The sequence below is a fragment of the Equus caballus genome, chromosome 27, assembly GCF_041296265.1.
Source record: "Equus caballus isolate H_3958 breed thoroughbred chromosome 27, TB-T2T, whole genome shotgun sequence".
Taxonomy (NCBI): Eukaryota; Metazoa; Chordata; class Mammalia; order Perissodactyla; family Equidae; genus Equus; species Equus caballus.
The window spans coordinates 37,055,837-37,069,788 of NC_091710.1; the positions used below are offsets into that span (position 1 = coordinate 37,055,837).

The 13,952-nt window shown below is 33.7% G+C and overlaps 1 protein-coding gene across 1 annotated transcript in view; it reads right to left on the reverse strand.

Annotated features, from left to right (window-relative positions):
* MSR1 (macrophage scavenger receptor 1) overlaps positions 1-13,952 on the reverse strand; it is a 76,333-nt gene that overhangs the window by 45,640 nt on the left and 16,741 nt on the right. The window contains exons 4-5 of the mRNA XM_001488563.6: positions 10,952-11,364; positions 6,190-6,376 (exon numbers count right to left, since the gene is read on the reverse strand). Of these exons, the coding sequence (XP_001488613.3) occupies positions 6,190-6,376; positions 10,952-11,364 (600 nt within the window). The remainder of the gene's footprint in view (positions 1-6,189; positions 6,377-10,951; positions 11,365-13,952) is intronic.

The window sequence follows — 13,952 nt, forward strand, 5'->3', positions numbered from 1 at the left end:
TTATTGTATTTTCATTATAAAAGCAATTCTACTTATTATAGGAAATATAAAAGCTTAGGAAAAATATAATTCGTAATCCTATCATCTTAAGAGACTATTAACATTTATTTCCTGTTTCTGTGTGTGTGTGTATCTTTTTTGGTTGCATTTTTCTTTTTACATAATCATGGTGCAAGCAAATTCTCCTAAGCTACAGCTTAATGTTGGAGACATATATTTAGGTGTTGCACAAGAAATGTCATGGTTCTTCATCAGTGGGAATCTGTGTGCATCTCCTATTCCACGCAGAATGTAGTTCTTCCCAACAAAGGGAGTTTAACTTTCAAGACCACAAACACAGCTGCAGTTCATTGCTCTCTGCACCGCGATGAAGGAGGGGCAAGTAGGACAGAAAGAGTCAATTTGCAGCCAGAATTTTGCTGAGTAAATTGAAGAGAAGCAAATCCACAGTACTTAAGGATGGTGTTTTGGAAAAAAAAAAAAAAAAGCACAAGAAATGATTTTGATTTAGTAATTAGGGTTCTAAAGCAAGACACAGACATTCCAGAAAAACTAGAATGTGTGAGACAAAAATCAAAGGCCACACAGACTAGATCTAGGCTCTCAGCCTCTGAGAATAAGAGTTTTCACCATTTCTTTAGTAGGTAAGAAGTGGAGCTCTTTCATAATCACTAACTATCCTTTCAATTATTTTGCATGTGACTATGTATGGTAAATTTATACAGCTCTAATGTTGGAGTATTAGTTCAATCATAGCAAACCCATCTGTGTTATTTCACAAAATTCTGAGTTGAAGATCCCTCTCTGTGTATTTTCATATAAAAATACTGACACCAAGTATCTGAACCCGAGTAAGAAAAGCAGGTAAAGCCTTTCCTTAAAGAGTTCCAACTAGGTGTATCAGATGATATATTTTTATTGTTATTTTATTCTTCATGTAACATTAATCTCACCTATTATATTATGTTTCATTTTTATACGTTGTTACATCTCCTCTACTGCCTAGAACAAAATGTGGGAAGTATCTCAATAAATGTTTTTAGCGTCTTTCAGCTCTTTTGGAGGGAATGGAAGTACACAGATCATATGCCACTTTTCTCTTAGCTTCTTGAGAACACTGTCACCATAACACTATCATGTTAGACTCCCAGACTGGTCTCCTCTCCACCCCTGCTACAGCTGACATCATCATCATCCTACAGGTGGACTTTTCTAGAGTTTTTTTTTATCTGGTCTGAACATATTTTTCTATTCTACCCTATTTCCTTCAGTGTCAGTTTTCATTTTTTTTAATTATATCTCTTTGTCAAAAAGCAAACCCAGGCATATTATATCATTTAAAATCCTCAGATAATAACACAGCACTAATAATATCTGCCTTAATTTCCAGAGCTATGCTCCTCTATGCCCCATTCTTTATGATCATCCATTTTCTACTTCATTCTTAATCGTGCCTCATATTTAGATCATCATAAAAATCTACCAAATCTTCTAAGCTATTGCTGCTTAAACCTGCCTCTTTTTTTTTTTCTACCAGTTTTCATGCTCATTGACTTAGATATGTTTAATCTGGAAGAGGCCTTAAAGATTTCTGAGTCAAATATTCTCATAGAGGGTCAGAGAGAATGAATTGCCCATGGTGGTAAAGCTAGTTGGGTAAAACCAGATCTGGAACACTTTTTCCTAACATCCTAGGCTATACTGTTCCAAACTTAATTGACCTCATTTTTAGCATCTGCTCTTCCATTATTTCTGAGACGAATTTTTCCTTTACGTAGTTGTTAAAGACACAATCCATTTTTTCACATACCAATAATAATTGCACAAATCTCCAAATTCAAATTCTATCAATTGCTTATCCTTCTTCCTTATCATGAAAATTGATTAAATAGATAGATAATTTTTGGCACTTTTAGATCTTGGAAAGAAAATATGTTTAAAATGTTCTCAAATAAATATCATGCTATCTTTTCTCACCACTGAGCCCATTATATTTTATTTCTCTTAACTTCTTTCCCCGAATGTTCACCAACTTTGTTTCTTTAGATCATGTTATCCCCCACTCTCCACCAAACTCTACTTCACCATTTCAATAATAAAATTTCATTTAGTCCTTTGGACTCCAATTACTACAATTACTTGAGAAATGAATTAAAACATTGTATCTTTTTATCTTCATGATTATTAGCCATTCTTAATATAAAGAGGAGAGACACAAAGTAATGATGCTAATCCTACCACCAACAAATGATAAAGCACTCATTAATTTATGTAATATATCTCTCAGGTTATAGTTTAATAAATATTTATTAACATTTTATTTTATGGCTAGATGTTGTAAAGGACATAAGAAATAGTCCCTAATTTTAAGAAACTTACTGTTCTAAGAAGAGGCAACATCTCACTAGAAGATAGTATGGGATACTTTTAGATAAGACTATCATACGAAGAATTCTCTTGTGAAAGAATACTCAGTGTTCAATATTAAGCAAGATGTAAATATCAGCAAGAGTATTATTATGGTGGAACCAGAGAAGTCTTCACATGTTAGATCGACATTGAATGATAGATATACTCAGATATAAATAGAAGAGGAAAGATATTATTTTAAGTGAAGGAAAAGGCATGAGGCAGGATGTAAAAAGTACTGAGTATGTTAGAATCAAAGTAAAATCAGTTGACATATTTCCTGTCAAAAAGGGAAAAGGGAGGCAATGAGGTATTTGAAAGTAGTTGAGACACATTTTGGAAGACTTTGAGTGCTAAAGAGAGAAATGTAGGTCTAATGAGGAGGGAATGACAAACTTTTTGCCATCTAGGGTTTCCCTTCAGGAAGGCTGCATTCTAACAAGGGTCTGAAAGGACAGAGTCTGAAAGACTGAGGCAGGAAATGCTTGGGAGACTATTTCAATCCGGCAGAGTAGTGATAAGAATAATTCACACAAGAATATAAAGAAGTGACAAGACCACAAAGAATATAGAACATAAGAACTAAGGCTGGTCTGGGGAGAAAGAATAAAAACAACTAAAATTTCTATCCTGGAAACCTGGAAGAATGACACTACCATTACAAAGTTAACTTAATAAGAAGGAGGAGCTAGCTTCACTTATCCGTTCAACACATATATGATTGCTCGCCTACAATACACCAAGCTAATAGGTGCTGAGTATTAAGGGATAGACGAGACACAAGACTCAGCCACATGGAGCTCACATTCTATTAGAGAAGATACATGATAAACAAATAAGCAAATGTATATAGGAAACAATTTCATGTAGTCGTAAGTACTATGAGGAAGTTAAAGCAAATAATTATATAGAGGGATGGGGCATAAGAATAGGAATGGAAGAGGGAGAAATTATTTCTATAAAAGGTAATTTTGAGTGGAGCCAAGGAGTGGAGATCTAAGAGAAGAACATTTCATGAGAGACAGAAAGAGTCTCGTGAACATTATGGACAAGAAGCGAAACTAGCACTTCCTCCTTACTACCATATACTTCTTAATGGCACTTTCATTCTCCCAGATTTCCAAGTCAGGCAGAGGAAATGCCAGAGGGAAAATCAGAAAACAAAGGCAGGGAAGTAGATGGGTTCTAGACCAAGTAGAACTTTAGATTTTATTCCAAGTTCAATGGGAAGATATTGGAGTGTCTTAACCATGAGAGAGAAAATATCTAATAATGTATTTTTCTGATAGCACCCTTTTGCTCTACATTATGGAGAACGTATTAAGGGTAAAGTCAGGGAGAACAATTGGGAAGCTGATGTAGCGCATCAGACTGGAATACAGCTGCTTGAGTTAGAACAGTAGCAGAGGAGATGAGAAGGGCTTTTATTTGAAATATTGGATATAAGAAGAGTTAACAGGACTCATAGAGAGATTGGATGTAGGGAGAGAGAGAAAGAGACAAAGAGCTTCCAAGATCTTGGAGTGAGTAACTAGTTGGACAATGATGTAATTGACAGATAAGATGGGAAAAGCAATGAATTTGGTGGGTGGATGGGGGCGGGATGCTCAAGAATCAAGGATTTAGTTTTGGATTTGCAAAGTTTTGGAAACTTATTTGAAGTCCAAAGTGGAGTTGTCTAACTGTTAGAGGGAAAGCTGATTAATTCAAAATTTTCTTTATCATATTTTTAATGTAATAATTAAAGAATACATGCAATGTTTTCTATATAAGTGAACTACAAAGCACAATAATAAAGAGAATACCCCTGCAACATGGCAACCCAAGAAATTAGTATCTCTCCAGGTGCTCTCCGATCTCATTCATCTACTTTCTTTTCAGAGAGAGATATTAACCTGAATTTTGTGTTTCTCATTTTCCTGCATTTTAAAAACAACTATTTTTATTACATGTGTAAGTATCTATAAATATCCATGGTTTGCTAAACTGTGAACACTAGAAGCAAAAAAGGCACTATATATAGTCTACTTGGACTTGTTTCAAAAATGTTTTTCTTGTAAACACTTAGATATTAGACTTCTTAATTTTCCTAAACTAGTATTATGTAAAATGAAATCTTTCGGATTTCTGTTTCTTATTACTAGCTAAAATAAAAAGATTAAAATTACAAAATAGAGCTTAACAGACGTGGAACCTAGAATAAAAAGATCTAACATGACTTTAATTAGTGTTACAGAGGAACGGATTGAGAGAATCGTGGAGAAGAAACATTCAAAGAGATCGAAGCTGATAATATTTCCAAATTTATGATAGACTTAAATATGCAAATATAGAAAGAAAAAAGTGCCAAATGAATAAATTGTAGATATAAAAACACAGATTAGTGAAATTCCATGTATTAAAGACAAAGAGAATGACAAGCATTTTGGTAGCAGTCATTTTTAAAACAACAAGGAAAGCCAGAAGCCAGGGGAATAATATCTTTAAAATACTAATAGAAATAACAAAAATAGCTGTCAACCTAACACAAGTATGTGCACTAAGACAGTTTTAAAGATCAAGGATAATACAGAAAAAAAATGAAATCAAGAAGTCTCATCACCAATGGGCTTTCACTAAGCGAACCTTCAAAAGATAGACTTTGGGAAGAAGAAAAATAATTCCAGAAGAGATGGCTGAGACGCATTTGGAAGGGAAAAAAATGGTAAACTCATGGGAAAATCTAAATAAATATTGTCTGTATAATGTAAGAAAAATAATATTGTCTGTATAATGTAAGAAAAATAATATTGACAAAATTATTCATTTTAAAAACCCACATAAAATAAAAGTGAAATGCAAAAATAGGAGGAAACCAGGGAAGGGGGTCATCAGACAGAGCATTTTAAGTTCCTTGTACATTTTAGGATAAAGGTGAAGATAGCGATGAACTTTAGATTTTGTTAAGATACATTTAAAGGGCAACTATCAATAAAATGGGAATAGACTATAAAGTTTTCAAAATCTTTTTTGGTGCCTTTGGTGGAGAGAAGAATTCAATGAGAAAAATGTCAATCAATCCAACAGTCTACAAGAGAGGAAAGCAAAAGGAAGAAAGAACTGGACAAAAGCAGCAGAAAATAAGGTGGTAGAAATAATACAATGAAAAGAGGTGGTCAGATTGCACAATAATAATAACAATAGAAATAATGTGTTCTTTACAAGATACAAAAACTAAAAAAAAATACAAGAAGGTTGACAGTAATATGGAAAAATATAATGTAATAAAAGCTAGTGTAAAACCATATATGATGTATATATTGATTAGAAATTCTCTAAGATTTAATTCACCTTTTTTACTAACATGAACCGAAGAATTTGACAAATTCTTCGTTATTTTTTAAGAGTTCAAAGAACTATTTACTTAAAAATATAATCAGGTAAGAAGTAAGAAAGAATCTGGAAGTTTTGAAAAACAAAATTAACAAACTTGGTTTATGGACAGGTAGAGACTTTGTGCCTTACAGAAAATTTGTCTGCAGTACATGTGGGATATTTTGAACAATGGCTTATTAGACTTTAAGAGCAATTTCATTTTTTATCCCTTTCTGTTCAAAGGATACCAGGATAGTGTTATCTTACCACGTCTTGACATGATCTCAAGATTCTTTCCCTTGAATATTTGTAGTAAATATTTGTTCAAAAACTATTTTAAACCTTTAGGATTTCAAATAGCAAATCTCTGCATATATCAGTACATTTTAATATGTCGTTTTCTGGAAGGTTAAGAAGATGTTTTACCTTGAATTAAAGTGATATTTTTCAATGTCTGAGAATGCTCCCAATCTTTCAGTCTGAGATCATTAGTGATGTTATTCAATACTTTCACTTCCCCTTTTATTTCCTCCTCCAAATGCGCTTGCTTTTCTCTCACTAACGTAATTTCTGCTGATGCCTTGTACACACGCTCCTCTAATTGACGGATCTCCTGTGAAACATAAGCAAGCACCCACAATTTCGGTCACACACATAATTATCAAATATGTACATTTAAGAAGCCCTGGGAACCAAGTTTTTAAAAAACACACATTATAGGAATATTATGGCATAAGAGTATAGAAATTAGAGAACTGTTTTAAAATAGTGATTCTTTCATTTGGAAGCATTTCCTCTTTTGACTGAATGGCTGAATTGTCACACCCTCTGCCAAAAAAAATTAGTTGAATATATCTAAGGTATGCTTCTATTCCCAAATATATATATGTCAAAATACTAAAAATAAAATAAAATAAATTAACTTATGTGGTTTTTCATTTATCTGAAGTGAAATTTCTTTATATTCTACTTAAAGTAGCAACATATTCCAATTCTGTGACTTCAATAATTTGTGTATTAGCTGTTGTATAGCAATAACAAAGTTTGATGTCATAATTCTCAGTGGTAATGAACATTAAGGATAGCTTTGCATATTCAATAAAATCTCAACTAGCATATTAACAATTAACAATATTAACAAAACTTTCCATTTTTATTACCTTTGTATCTGAGGTTTCATTATTATTTTGTGTTTTCAAGTACATTTCATTTTGTGTATATTTACATACATACATGCATATATAGAGAGAGATTATGAATAAGAGAGATCATGCTACATTCTGGAATATGCTTTTATTTTTCACTCAATAAGATATTAAGGATAATAACCTATTTAATACTTAGAGACTGTTTTCTTTTCTTTTCTTTTCCTTTTTTTTTTTTTGAGGAAGATTAGCCCTGAGCTAACTACTGCCAATCCTCTTCTTTTTGCTGAGGAAGACTGGCCCTGAGCTAACATCTGTGCCCATCTTCCTCTACTTTATACGTGGGACGCCTACCACAGCATGGCTTTTGCCAAGCGGTGCCATGTCGGCACCCGGGATCCGAACCGGTGAAACTGGGGCGGCCAAAGCGGAACATGCGCACTAACCGCTGCGCAACCGGGCTGGTCCCAAGACTGTCTTATTTTCAATGATTTAGTGGAGTAGTATTTTTCATAATTTATTTAAGCTTTCTGCTGATAGAATTTTGAGCTACACACTTTTTTTTACAACTTTAAACAATGCTGCGGTGAACACTATTATATATATATATATTTATTTATTTATACAAATGCTTCTATAGGACAGCCTCCTGGAAGTGGATCTTATCAAAGGGACTAAACATTACAATTTTTGCTCAGTACTGCCACTCTGCCCTCCAAATATATGATGTCATTTTTTGAATCTTACTAATTGTGTGTCAGTGCCTGCTTTTGGCACCCAGATACTGGGTACCAGCAATGTATTTAAGTTTGTAGAGTAAGAGTAGACACGTTACAAATCATTGTTACTTAATTTGCTTTTCAATTATGCTGAAAAATATCCGGTCATAAAGTTTTTGACAACATTTTTCTATATTACTTTTCCCTTCAAGCGTGTTGCTTGGTTTTCTTTCGGGTGTTGGGCTTTCTCTTTCCAATGCATGAAACCTTCTTATCTCCTCTGGTGGATGGGAGGTTTTCTGTCTCTCTCTCCTACTTTTATTGCATCCTCTGTCTTTACTCTATGTTCTATACTTTTCTAAGAACTTCTATGTTTAACTGATGGATTCTCATAGACGTAAACCAATGGTCTATTGTTCCTTAATCCAGGCATGAAGAGAAAATTACACTTTCCTCAATTGGGCTGGACAAGTTGAAGTGAGAGGGTCAAGACAGAGTGTAAAACCTTTGAAAAGAGATGAACGTGTACCAGATTTGTCTCTTCAATGGCACTGTATTCAAGCAAAGAGACTTAGCAGTTGTCACTGCTCTAACTGTGCCTTGCTCCAACCCAAACCTTATCCTAGATTGGAACACCTCTACCTTCTACTTCCTCCTTCCCTGAATTTTTGGCATTTTCCATACAATATGGTATCATGGTGGAGTAAGGAGAATGGATGTTTGCGGAACACAGCAACATGATAAATACACTTGGCTTAATTTAAATGGCTACAAATTGCTGCAGGTGTGTCAGGTAGCTCCAGATGTCCACAGAGCAGAGGTGAGGGGTCTAGCAGGTGATTTTGCTACCTAAAACACAGGAATTGCCTATGTTTTTCATACCTAAAGCTGAGGCTGCCTTTTTATTCCCTTCTTTGAAAACTGCGTATGGTGCTCACATTAGCTAGATTTCACTTGAAATAAGTTTTATTAGAAAGAGGAAAACTGCATTTGATTTTTTTAAAAAAGTCCTACATGGCATCCACACACACCTTCCACAGTCTACCTTCAGCGGCACTGCTGGAAACAGGCATTTGATTTTGCAGTCTTACAGTTCTTTCTATGTACAACAGAGACAGTAAATTCCACCTCTCTTATTATTTTGTCCCAGTATTCTTCTTTTTTCTTTCAGATTAATATTGTTGTGCCCTTCATAAGTATTATGCTGATATTACTTATAAATCTTTTCCTCAAACAGTATTTACTGATTCAGGCATTTGTTTAATTGACTTATTTCTGCATTGGGCTAAAGATTCAAAGATGTATAAAGTTGTTTCAGCAATGAGGATGAGATTCTGAATATTATTTTCAGTGAGCAAATGCATAAGCACATACACACACACACGTAAACTAGCACTGGTCTGGTTTCTGAATCTCTACAAGTGACTACTGCCTTTAAAAAGAAATAACTTTGGAAAAAAACTTACCTTTGGAAGTTCCTCCATTCCCTTGTACCTCCACTTCTAATGCTGGGACCCCCTCCAAAACATAAGTCCCCTCTATCCAACTCAAACATCTCACTGATCACCAGATTTTGCTTATTTCCGTTAACTATCACTTCAAACATGTTTAAGATTTCTTCTGCCTTCCAAATGGTTTCGAGTTTGGTTTCAACTTCTCATTTATGTGTGTTCACAGGTATTCTATAGTCTCTGCTGGATTTGGGGCATTACCAATATCAAATATATCCTTGCTCTTCCATCGTGTCCATCTTCTCTCTCCTCACCCTGTCTCACTGCGCCTCTGATCCTGTTTCTACATAAAGTAAAATTTCTTCTCCCTCCCTCTTTCCCTCCAACTTAGTCACTTTCTACTCCTATAACTGACTTTTTCTTTTTCGCTGTCTCCCCTATTCCCCAATCCTATGGACAATTTCTTCTTTGTACATTTTCTCTAACCCCTCCATAGCCCAAGTCCTTGATATGCCAACAGGATTTGATATGCTTAGATACTATTTAACCATGTGGGAAACACTAACAGTCAGGTTTTGGAAGATGTGACATGGAATGGAAGCAGAGTATCAAGGTTGGTGTTGGGATGAAATTCACCAACACAGTCCCCATATTTAAACAGCAATGCCATTGTCTTCTGACCCTTTAAGATAAGGACCATGTAAAAATTCAAAAGCTCTGAGTGATTGCACCTTACAAGTAATAATTCATAAAATATTCTTTCTTAACCTGTTTAGTCTATTCTCTACTGAATAATTTAGGTGGTTTTCATCTGAAGTTATAACTTTAGAGGCTTCCCTTTGCTCTATATTGATGACATCCATTTGTAAAAATCACTACTGTGTGATATTGTACCTGTACAGAAAACAATTTTATTAATTAAGAATGGGTCTATTCAAGTGAAATATACTACAAAGATGCCAGTGTTGCTTAACCAATGGTGGAAATTTGATAGGTTTCACATTAATATTGATCTTAGGTCTTAGATATTTTGTAATACAAAGATTACTTTTTCACATGAGTTGTGAACTTTTAGTCATAAGATTATTTTTCAGAGAAACGAGCAATTATAATTACTCAACAACAAAAAATAATACAATTTTGAAATAAGTGACTTGCTTCTTAATTTCCTTCTCATCAATACAAAATAATCCAGAGGGTTGGCCACAGAATGGTCTAGAGCAGAGGTGAGAAAACTGTGGTACCCAAAGCCTAAAATGTTTACATCTGGCGCTTTTCAAAGAAGCTTTTGCTAACAATTAGTCTAGACTATGCCTTGCTCTCTTGTCTTGTGCATTTGATCCTATGACGATAAGATGTCTACATTATTCAAAATTTAATTCATTAATTATAGTTATCTTTACACAGAAAAACATTTATATTTCTTGGGAATAACAAAATAAATTATTTTAAAGTTTAGATTTTGTAGGTTATCCGTGTAAATTAGGTTTCCATTCCTTTGATGATCAAGAAATTTGGGGTCTGTTGTAAAATTTACAAATACAGAGTACCTATGTCTCCAGATATGATAAGATAATTTAAAAGTTATAATTGGTTTAGACAGTCTCAAAAGGCGTTCTAACAGGACTTATAAAATTAAAATACCTTTAAAAAGTCTATATCCAATGGAAAAAAATCCCCCTTTTGTGGAAATCTGAAGCAGGCACTAGGTAAATCCATTTGAAAACTTCTGGTAAGATTGCCAGAGGAATCAGGGTAAGGAGGATGATACTGAAATAGGGTTTGCAACTTTTATTTTCCTGCACTGTCTGAGGAGATAGGATCAGGATGGATTCAACCCCACCATGAGATCTTCCAATACAAAAACTCTTACCTCTTGTTGTTTAAATGTATTCTCATGGACTTCGCCTTTCACTGTTTCAATATTGAGTTGCAGATCAAGCAAGGTGGTATTCAGACTTATTAATGACTTGGAGATCTCATCTATTGCATTTTCATGTCCCTGGACTGAGGAAACCAAAGTACTCAGCTGGAGAAGAATGTCATTAAATCTTTGATCAGTCATCACACTGAAATTTTGGAAATGCTCTGAATCTATGAGATTGGCTTCTGTGTCTGAAATAGATTGTATTCTCTTCTCCATGTTGCTCATGTGGTCCATAACAACTTCTCGAAATCTCATTTCATCTTCACTGTGATTTCCTTTTCCAGTGAGAGTTTGAGATATATCATTTGCATTAGTTGAACCAACTGTGCAATTCTTCATTTCCCACTTCAGGAGTTGAGCTGCATATTTAAGTAAAAATAAACAGGGTCAAGGCCTATATCCTTAAATGCATACACCATTCCATTTCCTATCATTCCATTCCATACCATTTCATTCTATTCCATTCAAACATCTTGAATACTTTTGTAAATCAGGTATTTATTTTAAATATACAATGTATGAACCGCACTGGGCATATTGCTGAGAGAGAGACAGTCTCTTTTTCTCACTTTACATTAGAATTTATTTCAGAATTAAGTCAATCTTTCTGAACTGCCGCTTATATGAATCGTCTGGGCCTTTGGGTTTGGCTTTGACGGTAAGAGTAAATTCTACAGATTATGAAGTGCGTTGTATCCTACTCCTCAGGTCTGTTATTAGGATAAAATGAGAAAATGCTTAACACAGTATCTGAAGCGAGCATGTTGAATACGTTAGCTATTACAAAGATAAACGATGACGATGGCAAAAACAATATGTAGCAAAAGTAGAAGAATTAATGTCACCCACTGTATGAATCAAATGTTGATTCAACTTCCTCATCTTATCACTAAGCTAGCAGAGAATTGTCTTTTTCACTTTATACAGGCCTAATTTACAGCTGGTGAAGCAGAAAAATGGACAAATTATTTTACTCTAAAAATATTCCTTTTATAAGGCTCCTCTTTACCTCTTATAAAACATATATTCATAGCAGAAAATTTAGAAAAGATGAGTAACAAGGAAAAATAATTTACCATTAATCTCACGATCCTGAGTTAAATGCTAACATTTTGGGGTATGAATATCAAATCTGCTTCTCTATTGCCACTATCATATTATTATTACAAAAGCAAGACTATATTTTACATGAAATCTGAAAGCTACTTTTTAATTAATACTACATCACAAAGACTTTTGCATATTATTTAATATTGTTTTACAAAAATAATTTTAGTAAAAGTAGCTTGTATTCTATGTATTGATCTGCCAGATTTATTTGGCAAAATCCCTACATTTAGTTTGTCTGTCTCCACTCATATATTCAATGTTTTGATGAAAAATTTTGTGAGTAATTATTTCCCAAAGAAAAAAATTCTAATAAATGATATTTTGGGGACATACAGAGCTGCTGACATATATTTCCAAATGAGCATATGTTCTCTAAAGAAGCTAATTATCCTTTTGAAAGGATCTAGAGCAATATGTTTACAGTTTCAAAAAATGAAAAGCATAAACATTAACTTTGAAGATAAAAATACAAGTTTATACACAATTAAGAAAATGTTAAACACTATTGTATCACTAATGAGCGATGGTTAAGATTTTGTCGTTTTTTCATCTTTCTCTATATTTATCTATATTATTTTTACCTTTTATCTACATATATATCAACCTCTTATTCACATTAGTTTGAATGCATACGATTTCCCATATTTGACCATTATCGAGCAATAAAGGAATAATTTTATATGGTTTAAAAATATATCTACATAAGCAGCTATATCTGATCTGTCACTTTTCTTAACACAAATGATATGGCAATAATACCAGCTTTAAAGGTTTTTGAGAACTAGATGAGATAACGCATGAAAAACATTTCCCTCCATCCTGAGCTGAGTGTACCTCTGATATGAATGAGAGCTCGATGTTTATACAGGAGCAAGCTGCCTGATTCTGGAATCTCGCTCCACTCCTCAATTACTAGGTGCGCTACTCTGGGCAAGTTACTTATCTTCTCCTTACTTTGGTTTGCTCAAAGATCTAAAAGTAATTACTACCTCAACAGTGGTGCCGAGGATAAATGAGATAAGGCATGTAAACTTCAAAGCACACAGCTGGCACACATGAAAACTCTCTTCAAATTTAAGTGCCTTTATCCATGGAAGATATTATCTTAGTTATACACTGTCCCCACCACCTTTACCTAAAGAAGCTGTTTGATGACAGTTGCTGCTGTAGCTATTATTATATTAAGAATAAGAATTAAATATATTTGCAATTAAATCCCAATTTTAAAAAACACATGTCATAGTCTCCTGGTTACATTCTTTTTATAATTACTTGAATTAATAAAATATGTGACCATATTTTGATATGATCCACAACAGAGGGCATATTGAGTATGTATTATTTTATACCTGATTTATCAAGAAAGTGAACAAAAAAGTATGTGTTTTAGTTGAATCTCATCACATTTATTAAATTAAATGTGGGGAACAAGCTTTGGCTGGACAGCCTCAATCATACATTCATCAATTCTATGATTTATTATTTACTAAGCACCGACTAAATAGACAGCACTGTTTGAGCAAATCTGGGAATATAAAATTGACTGGAAATGGATTTTGAACTTAGCAATCAGAAACCCAAACTAACAATTTTTACAAAATTATCTTAAATTTGTCCCTTAAAAATTTTCGTTATATGATGATTATTGCATTTTGATTATTGCATTTTTAGGCAGCAGTTAAGAAGTCATGTTCTGGAATAGAACTGCCTGGGTTAGTAAGTCCTGCTCTTTCCTTTATAAGTTATGACCTTGGACAAGTTAATTTGTCAAAGCTTCTTTTTCACTGTTTGTATAAATGGGATACTAATAGTCAGTATTTAAATAATTAAATGAGCT